The 14,659-nt window shown below is 32.3% G+C and overlaps 2 protein-coding genes across 3 annotated transcripts in view; both read left to right on the forward strand.

Moving 5' to 3' along the window:
• LOC134691489 (uncharacterized) overlaps positions 1 to 14,659 on the forward strand; it is a 386,460-nt gene that overhangs the window by 180,815 nt on the left and 190,986 nt on the right. The gene's annotated exons all lie outside the window — the stretch shown is intronic.
• The window catches only part of LOC134691471 (uncharacterized), a 53,446-nt gene that overhangs the window by 32,214 nt on the left and 6,573 nt on the right, over positions 1 to 14,659 (forward strand). For both annotated transcript variants that reach the window (XM_063552019.1, XM_063552018.1), the window contains exons 3-4: positions 7,041 to 8,276; positions 13,102 to 13,587. In XM_063552019.1, coding sequence (XP_063408089.1) covers positions 7,041 to 8,276; positions 13,102 to 13,581 — 1,716 coding nt within the window. In that variant the 3' untranslated portion in view covers positions 13,582 to 13,587. The remainder of the gene's footprint in view (positions 1 to 7,040; positions 8,277 to 13,101; positions 13,588 to 14,659) is intronic.

Genomic DNA, 14,659 nt, shown 5'->3' on the forward strand with positions numbered 1-14,659 from the left:
ACATTTTCAGACAAATCAGACAACCTGCTGTTGGGTTGCTGCCCCTGAATAAGTAATTTTAAGGAAATTTTGCAGTTTTTGGTTATTATTTTGAATAATATAATAGAAAGAGATAATCTGTAAACAGCAATAGTGTTCAGCAAAGTAAGATCTACAAATAAGTCAACATCACCAAAATTGTCAGTCGACCCCGTAAGTAGTAATTCCCCTTTATAGTCAATTTTTAACAATTTTTCTAAAATTTTTGTATTCTTTTACAAAAATCTTCTTCTCTGAAACTATTGGGCTAAATTTAACAAAACTTGGCCACAATCATCATTGGGGTATCTAGTTTAAACTAGAGGCTCTAAAGAGCCTGTGTCGCTCACCTTGGTCTATGTGAATATTAAACAAAGGAAGCAGATGGATTCATGACAAAATTGTGTTTTGGTGATGGTGATGTGTTTGTAAATCTTACTTTACTAAACAGTCTTGCTGCTTACAATTATCTCTATCTATAATGAACTTGGCCCAGTAGTTTCAGTGGAAAATGTTAATAAAAATTTACAAATTTTATGAAAATTGTTAAAAATTGACTATAAAGGACAATTACTCCTTAGTGGGTCAATTGACCATTTTCAGATTTGCTCTAATTGCTTTGTTTTTTGAGTTATAAGCCAAGAACTGCATTTTATCCCCATATTCTATTTTTAGCCGTGGCAGCCATCTTGGTTGGTTGACCGGGTCACGCCACACATTTTTAAAACTAGATACCCAAAAGATGATTGTGGCCAAGTTTGGATTTATTTGGCCAAGTAGTTTCAGGGGAGAAGATTTTTGTAAAAGATAACTAAGATTTACGAAAAATGATTAAAAATTGACTATAAAGGGCAAAAACTCTTAAAGGGGTCAACTGACCATTTCGGTCATGTTGACTTATTTGTAAATCCTACTTTGCTGAACATAATTGCTGTTTACAGTTTATCTCTATCTATAATAATATTCAAGATAATAACCAAAAACAGCAAAATTTCCTCAAAATTACTAATTCAGGGGCAGCAACCCAACAACGGGTTGTCCGATTCTTCTGAAAATTTCAGGGCAGATAGATCTTGACCTGATAAACATTTTTACCCCATGTCAGATTTCCACTAAATGCTTTGGTTTTTGAGTTATAAGCCAAAAATTGCATTTTACCCCTATGTTCTATTTTTAGCCGTGGCGGCCATCATGGTTGGTTGACCAGGTCACGCCACACATTTTTTAAACTAGATACCCCAAAGATGATTGTGGCCAAGATTGGAATAATTTGGCCAAGTAGTTTCAGAGGAGAAGATTTTTGTAAAAGATAACTAAGATTTACGAAAAATGATTAAAAATTGACTATAAAGGGCAATAACTCTTAAAGGGGTCAACTGACCATTTCGGTCATGTTGACTTATTTGTAAATCTTACTTTGCTGAACATAATTGCTGTTTACAGTTTATCTCTATCTATAATAATATTCAAGATAATAACCAAAAACAGCAAAATTTCCTCAAAATTACTAATTCAGGGGCAGCAACCCAACAACGGGTTGTCCGATTCTTCTGAAAATTTCAGGGCAGATAGATCTTGAACTGATAAACATTTTTACCCCATGTCAGATTTCCACTAAATGCTTTGGTTTTTGAGTTATAAGCCAAAAATTGCATTTTACCCCTATGTTCTATTTTTAGCCGTGGCGGCCATCTTGGTTGGTTGACCAGGTCACGCCACACATTTTTTAAACTAGATACCCCAAAGATGATTGTGGCCAAGATTGGATTAATTTGGCCAAGTAGTTTCAGAGGAGAAGATTTTTGTAAAAGATAACTAAGATTTACGAAAAATGGTTAAAAATTGACTATAAAGGGCAATAACTCCTAAAGGGGTCAACTGACCATTTTGGTCATGTTGACTTATTTGTAAATCTTACTTTGCTGAACATAATTGCTATTTATAGTTTATCTCTATCTATAATAATATTCAAGATAATAACCAAAAACATCAAAATTTCCTCAAAATTACAAATTCAGGGGCAGCAACCCAACAATGGATTGTCTGATTCGTCTGAAAATTTCAGGGCAGATAGATCTTGACCTGATAAACATTTTCACCCCATGTCAGATTTCCTCTAAATGCTTTGGTTTTTGAGTTATAAGCCAAAAACTGCATTTTACCCCTATGTTCTATTTTTAGCCGTGGCGGCCATCTTGGTTGGTTGACCGGGTCACGCCACACATTTTTTAAACTAGATACCCCAATGATGATTGTGGCCAAGTTTGGTTCAATTTGGCCCAGTAGTTTCAGAGGAGAAGATTTTTGTAAAAGTTAACAACGACGACGGACGACTGACGACGGACGACGCCGGACGCCGGACGCAAAGTGATGGGAAAAGCTCACTTGGCCCTTCGGGCCAGGTGAGCTAAAAATGTGTCCGATGACCCGGCCAAACAACCAAGATGGCGGCCATGGCTAAAAATAGAACATAGGGGTAAAATGTAGATTTAGGCTTATATCTATGACACCAAAGCATTTAGAGCAAATCTGACAAGAGGTTAAATTGTTTATCAGGTCAAGATCTATCTGCCCTGAAATTTTCAAATGATTCGGAAACCCGTTGTTGGGTTGTTGCCCCAGAATTGGTAATTTTAAGAAAAAATTGCAGCTTTTGGACTGGTTTTTATTTATAATTAGCTTGAATATTATTATAGATGGAGATTAACTGTAAACAGCAGTTATGTACAGCACAATATGACCTACAAATAAGTAAACATGATCAAAAATGGTCAATTGACCCTGTAGGAGTTATTGCCCTTTTACAGTCAATTTTCAAAAAATTTTGTAAATTTTTACAAAATATTTTCCACTGTAACTACTGGGCCAATTGCAAGTTCTTTATAGATAGATTTATAAAAGGCAGCAAGAATGTTCGGTAAAGTAAGATCTACAAACACATTATCATCACCAAAACACAATTTTGTCATGAATCCATCTGTGTCCTTTGTTTAATATGCACGTAGACCAAGGTGAGCGACACAGTCTCTTTAGCATGTTTAGAGCCTCTAGTTTATTATTGTTACAAATCAATGTAACCGTAGCCAGTGCCTACAAATTATTCAGCATGTTCAAAATCGTCAGTCAATTTCATATGAGTTTTTGTCCTTGAAATCCATTTTGATAAAAATAAAGAGATGTGGTATGATTGCCAATAAGAGAAATATCCACCAAACTTCAAATAAAGTGGATGTAAGCAATTATAGGCAACCGTACGGCCTTCAACAATGAGAAAAACCCATAACGTATGGTTGACTATAAAAGGCCCCGACATGAAAAATATGAAACAATTCCATTGAGAAAACTTATTTATAACAAAACAATCTACGAAAAACAAATACGACAGACATAAAGCAATGACAACCACTGACCTACAGGTTCCTGACTTTGGACAGGCACTTAACAAGAATGTGTCGAGGTTAAACATGGTTGTGAGTGCTCAACCCTCCCCTAACCCATTTTACCCATTTTTATACGACCGCAAATTTTGAAAAATTTTCGTCGTATATTGCTATCACGTTGGCGTCGTCGTCGTCCGAATACTTTTAGTTTTCGCACTCTAACTTAAGTAAAAGTGAATAGAAATCTATGAAATTTTAATGCAAGGTTTATGACCATAAAAGGAAGGTTGGTATTGATTTTGAGAGTTTTGGTCCCAACATTTTAGGAATTAGTGGCCAAAAAGGGCCCAAATAAGCATTTTCTTGGTTTTCGCACTATAACTTTAGTTTAAGTTAATAGAAATCTATGAAATTTTGACACAAGGTTTATGATCACAAAAGAAAGTTTGGGATTGATTTTGGGAGTTTTGGTTTCAACAGTTTAGGAATTAGGGGCCAAAAAAGGGCCCAAATAAGCATTATTCTTGGTTTTCGCACAATGAATTTAGTTTAAGTAAATAGAAATCAATGAAATTTGAACACAATGTTTATGACCACAAAAGGAAGATTGGTATTGATTTTGGGAGTTTAGGTCCCAACAGTTTAGGAATTAGGGGCCAAAAAGGGACCCAAATAAGCATTTTTCTTGGTTTTCGCACCATAATGTTAGTATAAGTAAATAGAAATCTATGAAATTTAAACACAAGGTTTAATACCATAAAAAGAAGGTTGGTAGTGATTTTGGGAGTTTTGGTCCCAACAGTTTAGGAAAAAGGGGCCCAAAGGGTCCAAAATTAAACTTTGTTTGATTTCATCAAAATTGAATAATTAGGGTTCTTTGATATGCCGAATCTAACTGTGTATGTAGATTCTTAACTTTTAGTCCCTTTTTCAAATTGGTCTACATTAAGGTCCAAAGGGTCCAAAATTAAACTTAGTTCAAAAAATGAATCGGTTGGGTTCTTTGATATGTTGAATCTAAAAATGTACTTAGATTCTTGATTATTGGTCCAGTTTTCAAGTTGGTCCAAATCTGGGTCCAAAATTAAACTTTATTTGATTTCATCAAAAATTGAATAAATGGGGTTCTTTGATATGCCAAATCTAACTGTGTATGTAGATTCTTCCATTTGTGGTCCCGTTTTCAAATTGGCCTACATTAAGGTCCAAAGGGTCCAAAATTAAACTAAGTTTTATTTTTTAAAAAAATAAATTCTTGGGCCTCTTTGATATGCTGAATCTAAACATGTACTTAGTTTTTTGATTATGGGCCCAGTTTTCAAGTTGGTCCAAATCAGGATCTAAAATTATTATATTAAGTATTGTGCAATAGCAAGTCTTTTCAATTGCACAGTATTGTGCAATGGCAAGAAATATCTAATTTCACAATCTTGTGAAATAGCAATTTTTTTTTTAATTAGAGTTATCTTTCTTTGTTCAGAATAGTAAGCAAGAAATATCTTATTGCAAGAAATTTTTTTAATTGGAGTTATCTTTCTTTGTCCAGAATCAACTTAAATCTTTGTTATATACAATATACAATGTATATTCACTTTTTACTACCAACTGATAAATTTAAATAATCTTTACCATTCAGTGATAACAAGCAGTTTTTTTACATCTTAATATTTTATGATGTATTTAGATGAGTAGTTATTGTTGCAAACTCCATTAGAATATTTTAATTGAGATTAGTTTTGGAATAAGGGAAAGGGGGATGTGATTAAAAAATTAGGTTCAATTTTTCTCATTTGAAATTTCATAAATAAAAAGAAAATTTCTTCAAACATTTTTTTGAGAGGATTAATATTCAACAGCATAGTGAATTGCTCTAAGAGAAAACAAAAATTTAAAGTTCATTAGAACACATTCATTCTGTGTCAGAAACCTATGCTGTGTCAACTATTTAATCACAATCCAAATTTAGAGCTGAATCCAGCTTGAATGTTGTGTCCATACTTGCCCCAACCGTTCAGGGTTCAACCTCTGCGGTCGTATAAAGCTACGCCCTGCGGAGCATCTGGTTTTGTATTTTTGTGAAAACATAATTGATAGAGAGAAATTGAATATAGAGAACGATATAATCCATGAGAGACCCTCATCATTAAACTTCTGTTGAGAGGACATAATCGATCTATTTAGTGGAAAGTGAAGTTAAAGGATAATTCTGGCTTCTTTTCATTCTTCCTGAGAAGCTCAGGTATGAATTACGCCTCATATGAATTAAGGAACAAGTTTTCGAGAAAAAGAACTCAGTTGGTTCCCATGGGAATGCCAATTATGTGTTGGAAAACATGTCCATCAAATGTAACAAATATGTCGTCAATCTAAAAATAAAGCATCTTGATGTCAGTTTGAGAGAATTTTTTGTTTGAATCATTGATTTTTTACAAAGCGCAATTTATCCCTTCCTAAGACAAGACACATTGTATCTATGTTTCCCATTCTTTTTAATGAAACAAAGCAGGACCAATTCTTTCAATTTGTCATTTAGTTTTGAACGTGAAATACTTGTTTACTGGGTAGGAAAGTCAAATGATTTAATACATGTACTATTCCAAGATGAAATAGTCTTAGATTATATGTACTTTAATGGGCAATAACTTGAGTTTCCAAGTGAATTGTCAATACCTATTTCAATTATCAACCAACTTAATAATATGTAATGTAATTTACACAAAAAAAGGTTATTGCTTTGGGCATTATCTGCAGGGAGAACAAGCTATTTTTCATGGAGGTAGGACATAAGTCATTCAATTTTGTGTTTGAGTTTTTTGCAACATGATAATTTTCACAATCTGTCAACGTCCCATATACAGTTGGTATTATAATCAAGTCCTTTTGAGGGCAATGAAGGACATTTTGTAGAAGACCTCACCAGTTATGTGAGTAACCTCATTATACATGTTATAACACTGTTTAAAGTCATATGAAACTTCAATTAAAAAAAAATGATGCATATGTTTTTTTATAACTAAATGGCTAGTTTTTATTATAAAACTTATGTACATATACTTTTTTCCAAATTTAGAAGAAATTTACTTTTTAATTATTGGCTTCCCAGACAATAATTTGCCGACATTTTTTTTTCGTATGCAGTTACCTGAGCGTTACCTTTCTCGTAAAAATCCGGTGATCGCAATACGCAAGTGCGAAGTGGAAAACCAAATCAGCAGAGAGAGTCAACAAACGTAAACATCGCTCCGTCATCAAAATAAACAATATCTTATTGTACATCGTAACATGTTATACACGTGCTTAGCTCAAAATCCATGCTTCGTTGTTAATTGTTTACAAAGGTGACAATCGGTAAACTTCGGCTTCAAAACACGACCATTAATTAGATTCATTTTCACAACAACACTGACCAAGTGACATAATTTTTTGACAATTATACGTTATGGATGCGTAAAAAATAATAAAATCCTGCACAGAAGACTAAGTTTATGATATATGCATACATTGGTTCAAGAATTGGATTAACATTATTTTTCACTGGCCACTCATTTCATATGACTTTAAAAATGATAAATTAGTATTGACATGTTTTTTTTTCAGTTTCCTGTGTCAGACCTATTAAAGAAAAACATTCTTTTATTACAGATAGGGATTGAATGCAAGAAGCAGATTCAAAGCTATGTGAAAGATGTTTCAGATGATGCCTGTGGACATATACGATCTGAATACTTCATTTCAAATACAAAAGATGATGATGTTGTATTCCAGAGAATAAAACAGGACATCTTAAACTTAGCCAGAGGAATGAAATCGTGGAATAAAGAATATCCATTGAAATTTATTCAACTGGAAAAATGTCTTCAAGAGAGGAAGAAAGGGTTATCAGTTCCAATTATAACCTTAAAAGAACTTGAGCAAATCTCTCTTGAAACACCAATGCCAATGAATGCTGAAGAACTAATGTTGTTTTTGAAATTTCACCACGAAATCAGAGCTATAGTTTATTTTGAGGATCTTCCCGAATTCATCATCCTAGATACACAATGGTTGTCTGATGCATTTAAATGTATAGTTACCGCGGAGAAATTTCAATCAGATGTAAGCAGACATAGAATTAAGGAAAAATTGAAAGATTTAAATATTAGAGGAATATTACATAGTGCGGTTTTAGATGATATCTTTAGAGATGAAAAAACAATTTTGTATAAATATGATCAACATAAAGATGATATCCTGAATATTATGGAAAAGTTTGATATTATTATACCTGCAACCAGAGAAGGTGCTGATGAAAAACCTTGCTACTATGTTCCTTGCATGGTCAAATCAAAACCAGAATATGACATATATGAGATGTTTAATGTAACCAACAAAACATGTCAGAAATCCACCTGGTTATGTTTCAAGTTCAGGTTTCTACCACCCCATCTAATTAATCATTTGATTGCCTCACTGAGTAGGAAGTTTAAAGTGGCAGAGGTGGATGCAACTGAACAGGAGAAAAGTCCAATTGCTTTTTTCAGAGGTACTGTTGTCTTTGAATTACAGAAAGCAACAAAGTTAAGAAAACTAATTTTAATGGCATGTCCGAATTTTATTCAAATTCAGGTTTTGGAATTTAAAAAAGAAATTAAAAGAGGTATGTACAAATACATTGCTGCCTTTTTGACAGAGGAAATAATCAAGATAATAGATACAAGATTCAAGATGTCAAATGTAAAATTTGAGAAAAAGTGGAAATGTGGTCTTAACAAACCAGAGTCTGTTACAGGATTACATGACTTTAGTGAAAAACAGATTATAGAATATCATTGTGAGAAATGTAAAGCAATCCACAGGTTCACTGGTGAATGGTCAGATCTACAAAATGAATCACTATGTGTAAGTGAAATATTTGAATATTACATAGAAACATTTGATTGTTATTCTCTCCAGAGAAATTCATAAAAGACACCATATATGTTTATAGACAATAGTGACATCCTAAGTTTATAACAGATCTTAAAATACTTTTTAAATCAAAACCTTGCATACAAATGTCATATGGTTAAAACTTCTGTCTTGGATTTATCCACAACCCTTGATCTCTTATTTATAGTTAAACCTCTCCAATGACAATAATATTGATATTTAGTTTTTCTGATTAGGTTTTAATGTTTCGTTTACCATTTGTGATAACTAACTATACCTTGCATCTATGATGACAAAATTTCATTTCAGCCTGACAACATGACGAACATACCATATGAGTCTATTGAATCTTTGTCGTAAACACAATATATTTACTTACAAGGCTCTTAATCCTTTATTGTATCTAATTAACTTTTTTTTCTGATTCTGTTAAATATCATTGACGTATATTCCAAATGTAGAAAAATAAGTATTCTCGCATTTAAGTGACAAAAAGAATGTAAGCCTTATCTTAGTAATAATGGTCATGTTTCAGTGACTTATGAAGTTTTAATGTGGCTTAAAGGGAAAATTCGCAAAAAAATCAAAATTTGACATTATGTTCATCCTAAATATTTGGGGTTCATCGGGGTTAAATGTATTAGTTTGTGATTAGGTCATTTTATGGGGAAACACTGCGGGAAGTTAATGATAACTGATATGCTGTTGTATAAGCGTTGGCATATCTCATTCCCAGGGGGATTATTTGGCCTGGCCCCCTCAGTCATGGTCTATTGACTTTGAAACTTTTGCTTAGGTTTTCGTGTATTAGTTTGTGATAAGTCAGTTTATGGAGAACCACTAGTGATAGGTCAATGATAGTTGGTATGCAGTTGTAAAAGCATTGGCATATCTCATTACCATGGAGATTATTTAGACCTGCCCCCTCAGTTATGGTCTATTGACTTTGAAATTTTGTTTCATTTACATGTATTAGTTTGTTTTTAAGTTGTTTAAAGGGAACTACTTACCAATTCAGAGAACAATTAAAGGTCTTTCCACAAAAAACAAGTATTTTGATATGAAAATAGTAAAGTCATTAACAGCGTCAAATGATAGCTTATAGTACGCCGATTCCAAAAATATATGGTTCCTTTACAATATTTTTTAAATAAGGGAGATAATTAGTTTTTTCCGGTTACTATAAACATTCAAAAATTTTAAAAAAATAGCTACTTCCGGTTTACACAGGGTCATTTCCGGTTCCTTTTTTACATGACATATGGCTTGCAACTTAATGCAAAAGAGTCCCATGGCTTTATCATGCATGCATATAAGGTAAAAGCAAAGGTCAAAATATGACCTTGAGCTCAATTTCAAGGTCATAAACAAAGGACCTCAAATCAAAAGACCCCAGGTCTTAATTATATTTGTTAAATGAGTTATATCACATATTTTTAAATACAAGAGGGGAGAAAACTCTAAATTAATGTTAGCGTAGTATGTGTTACGACATGTCGCAACTATCAATTAAGTAAGAATATGTGTCGATATCTTATTTTGTGTTTGAAAAGAAGTGAAAATAAGCCAAAATCCAAATTTAGAAATGACCTTGACCTTTGACCTTGACCCTATTTTCTTTTCTTTTTTGGACAAGGACCTCACATCATGCACATCAAAAGACCCTAGGTCTGTATCACTTATGGGTAACCAATTACAACTACATTTTTGTTATTAAAAATACAAAAGGGGAAATAACTCCCATATGTTATCTCTGGACCGCTTCAGTCAAAATTATTTTTAAGATCCTGAGGTTGTAACGAGCAAATTGGTGAAATAATTTTGTCGTAATCTTTAACGGTTGCGAAGGAGATTTTTACACAAGAAAAAACAGTGTTTGGGGAGATAACTCTTACTCTTATAACAAGTGTTTTGCTTAACAGAGTCAATTTCAAAATTGTAATAACTATTCGATAATCGATATCATACACAAAAAATCTAAGCAACATCTTGCGAAACAAAAAAGCACTGACAGAAAATAGTGGCAGAAGAAGAAAAAATTAAAAATAATATTAATAAGGCCACACCAATGTAATTTCTTGTTCTGCGGATTTTTGGACTCAAAAAGTTGGGGTGAGCGAGCAATTTGAAAATTTTATTAAAAAAATATATTATTTGCAAATTTTTGAGGCGAAGCTTGAAAAGTAAAGGCGAGCGTTTATACATTTTTTTGGCAAACAGAAAATAGTAGGTTTTGACAATATTAAAACTTGATTTATCACTTGTACTTTGACATTTATTTAATTTCTGAAGTATTTTTTCCCTGTTCACCAAGAAATAATTAAATCTGGTCTATGTATGTGTGACTGACAATGAGACAATTCTCCATTCAAGTCATAATCAGTTTTGGGGCAACCCCTTAATGTTATAAATATCCCTTTTACATGTTTTATGATGGATCAATATAAGTTATAATATATTTGTTTGTACAAAAGGGCTCATATTTTCTCAAAGAACTATATATCTATCTGGTATTAAATGGTCAAAACATGTCCAAGAATTTTGTAATATTCCTGGACTTTACCAATGATAAATTAACACATTTACTTTAATAGTTTAATATTATTCAAAATAAGTCATGTAAGTGGACTCCTCTTTTAGAAAAAGTTGTTTAAAATATGATGTAACTCTCCTCTCTTTGAGTACAAAATTCTAAGTTTTCAAAGGTTTTGTATAGAAGAACTATACAAATCCTTGGTATTTCTATTTTCTTTTCTAGATCAGTAAAATGACCCCTTGTCTGAAGGAAGGTTGTTCTTAACCTGATTATAACAAACACAGGTCAAAGTACGGCCTTTTACACAGGGCTTTCATACAGACCAAACAGCAAGCTATATAGGACCCCAAAATTATTAGCGTACACAATTCGAACAGGAAAACCAACGATCTAATTTATATATCCAAACGGGAAAATACCAATGAACAACATCAACAAACGATAACTGCTAAACGACAGACCCCTGAGTCAATCAGGACAGATGCATAAACATGCAGCGGCTATGGATAGTTTTGTTTCGCCAGCATACAATATAATTGCAGTTGAAGCCAAATCCTTCAGAAGTTCTTTGTACTTTTTTCTAACAACGAACATTTTTTGATAGGGAATATAAGTAAGGGGAAAGAAACCAATTTTTTGTTCTTTACAGGTATTTCCGCTGTTATAAATTTATATCGGACACTCCCACTTTGGATACATAGGTTTCATGCTGAAACAAATATTCTCATAGATATTTACACAGTGTGGTGGGGTGCTTTTATGTTAAAAATCGTTATATACAGGTTAGACTGTGATTTTAAAAAACAAATGTTGATATCTTTTTATAATATTTACAAAACAAAAAAGGTGCGAGAAATGGACATGATTACATTTCCGGATGCGGGAAGCGGGAAAATAAAAAAAAATTAAAAAATTCTGTTTTGAAAAAAATAGGTGCGGGCGCGTCTATCGAACAAGGTATCAAATTGGTGTGGCCTAATCAGAAGAAAAACAATAGGTCATTTCACAAAAAAGTGGAAATACCTAATAAGTCAATGGTATTTGGTATGCAATTGTATTAGCACTGACCCATCTCATTTCCATGGAGATTGTTTAGCCATGTACCTTCAGTCATGGTTCATTGACTTTGAATATTGGCAAAACTAACAACTAAGTGTTGCTTTTTTTATTCCAACATTTGCATTATCGAAATAACAAAAAGGCGAGACATATATCTGTGTTAACAGTTTATTTGTTGTTTAAATGTGCATTTTCAATTACTTTTTTTTTAAATTATCAAGTCAAACTTCAATAAAAAATATACTACACTTTCCTTTGAAGATTTCTTTTTCCAATATCATGCCAAAATTATTTAATTTTAAAAAAAGAAGATATCAGAAATCAGCATGATCAGTGCTCCTTCTAAATATTAAAATAACAAAAGAATATGTATCTAAATTGAGAAATTCTCCATCTTTAGGCAATTGGATACAATTTTTTGAGTAAGATTATTGAAATGAAATAAAATCATTCATCAGTGTCATAATTTTTTTATCAAAAATCAATAAATTATTCTAAGAAGAGTATTCTAAAAATTGCACACCTATTAAAAAAAAGAAATATTCTCAAAAGCAACCATTAACACGTAAAATGAATTTAGGGAAACAGACAATGATGGTTTTTTTTTCAACTGAAAAAAGTAAATAAAAAAAAAAACAATTATCTTTCTGAATTTAATGCCAGAGTAATATATATATATATATATATATATATATTGATTGCTAAAACTGTGCCATTTTACTATGAAGTTTCATAAAAATTATTACCTAGAATGGAAAGTTCAAATGCACTACTTTTGTTTCCAAAGATAAAAACATAGGTCCTCTACCTACTTAAAGTCTTAGCTTGTACTAAAATTCTGAACTAACCCTTCCTTTTCTTTGAGGCTTCCTGAGAATTCATTTTGATGGATATCCAACTGTCATTATACTGGTAAAATTCCCAAGTTGTATCTCCATGACACGAGATATGGAGATAATATATGGGAACTTGTAGGGAAACAAAATAAAATATCTATGAATATCAATTGTCTCCCCAAATTAAAGGGTTTGTAAATCAGCTGTAAAAAGTGCAACCTACAAGTATCTAATTAAATCACGAATCATAACCTTGAATTTTGAATGACTTATAGACCTCATTAAAATTAGTATAGTGATTTAATTTTGTATAAAGCATTACGGTTCGGCATTTTTATTACTTATTCTTTGAACTTTTTTTCAGATCTCCAAGGAAGAGTTTAATTTCACAAAAATGGGAATGATTGTGCTAAATATTCTAGCTGATGTTTTATATGATTTACTCAAACAAGATAAACCCAACCTGCCTCTTAGGAGTGATTGTGATATAACGTATTTGTACAGTGAGCACAGATATATTAATAAGCATATTCCAAGTAATTCAAGCAACCGACGATGTCCCCCTGGACCATGGGGAGGGAAATGGCAAGATATTCAGAATACTGACATAGCTATTGGAGATGATATTGAACGCATACGACTTACAAGAAATGAACTGCAACACTCTAGGACATTTAATCTTGATGATAATCGTTATATTGAATTATGCAATATCATTGGTCATCTTTTAAAACGGTTTGATCAAAATATCAAACCAGTGAGTCTGTATACAGATCGACTGAATGAAACATTAGCTAAGACTTGCTCTGAGGAGGAAGTGATATCAATTGAAAATGAAATATAAGATCTTGTAAGTATGCCATGTATAGTAGATTTCGAAGCCATGTTAACAGTCTGTCCAAAGTGAGGGAATGTTTTGACATATTTTAATGAGTTTTGACAGATTTGCACTTTATAAATATTGACGATTTTTTCAAATTTGTTAGTCTATTTTTTGTAAAAATCAGATTGTTTACCAAATTTTCAGTATATAAAGTGACACTTACTAGTCTTATTGATAGCCTATCAACATATTCCTTTGGTGTTTAACAGTGAAAGTACAGGTAGATATCAGCTCAAATAAATCCAACCTATCTCATTGCATTTAGTTTCAACCTTCAAGCACATACCATACAGACTGTCCACAACGTCTCAACATTAAATGTCTCAATAAAATAGATAGTTTTATATGACGATGAATATGTGGCTATCTAATGTGTGTAACGTTGACATAAAAATGAAGAAAAAACCCAGAAGTAATTGATCTAATTTTTTAAGTGTTCCACTGTTTTTATTGTTTTATTCAGCATGTTCGGTGTGAAGAATGCAATAAAGCATAATTTGACAGTTATAATTTTTAAGGAGATTATTCAATGACGGTTTCCTTTGCATTTAAAAAACTACACAGGTTTTATGTGCTTGTATAAATGGATTTTTGTTTTACATTTTACCTCTAGCTGTCTTTTGTTAAAGACCGCAAGTTGATCACTAGATGTCTATTGTTAAAGACCTTATGTTGACCTCTAGATGTCGATTGTTAAAGACCGTATGTTGACCGCACCCCTCCCTAGATTTTCCATGCAGTTCAACTTTTTTCATGTAAAAATGATGGAAAATGATGGAAACTTCGTTTTTTTCACGGATTTCCATGGAATTTCATGGAAAAATATTCAATCACAGATGGAAAACTTATATGTGTTACTTGTTCCATCCTTTTCAATGATGAGATGGAAAACTTTACATGATATTCCATGGAAAAAATACTTTTTGGATGGAAAATGGGATGGAAAGTAGACTAATAAATTTTTGTAGATGGAAAAGAGGATGGAAAGTGGGCTTAGAATATTTTTGAGATGGAAAAGAGGATGGAATCTTGACTTAGA

This window comes from Mytilus trossulus, chromosome 11 (genome assembly GCF_036588685.1).
Source record: "Mytilus trossulus isolate FHL-02 chromosome 11, PNRI_Mtr1.1.1.hap1, whole genome shotgun sequence".
Taxonomy (NCBI): domain Eukaryota; kingdom Metazoa; phylum Mollusca; class Bivalvia; order Mytilida; family Mytilidae; genus Mytilus; species Mytilus trossulus.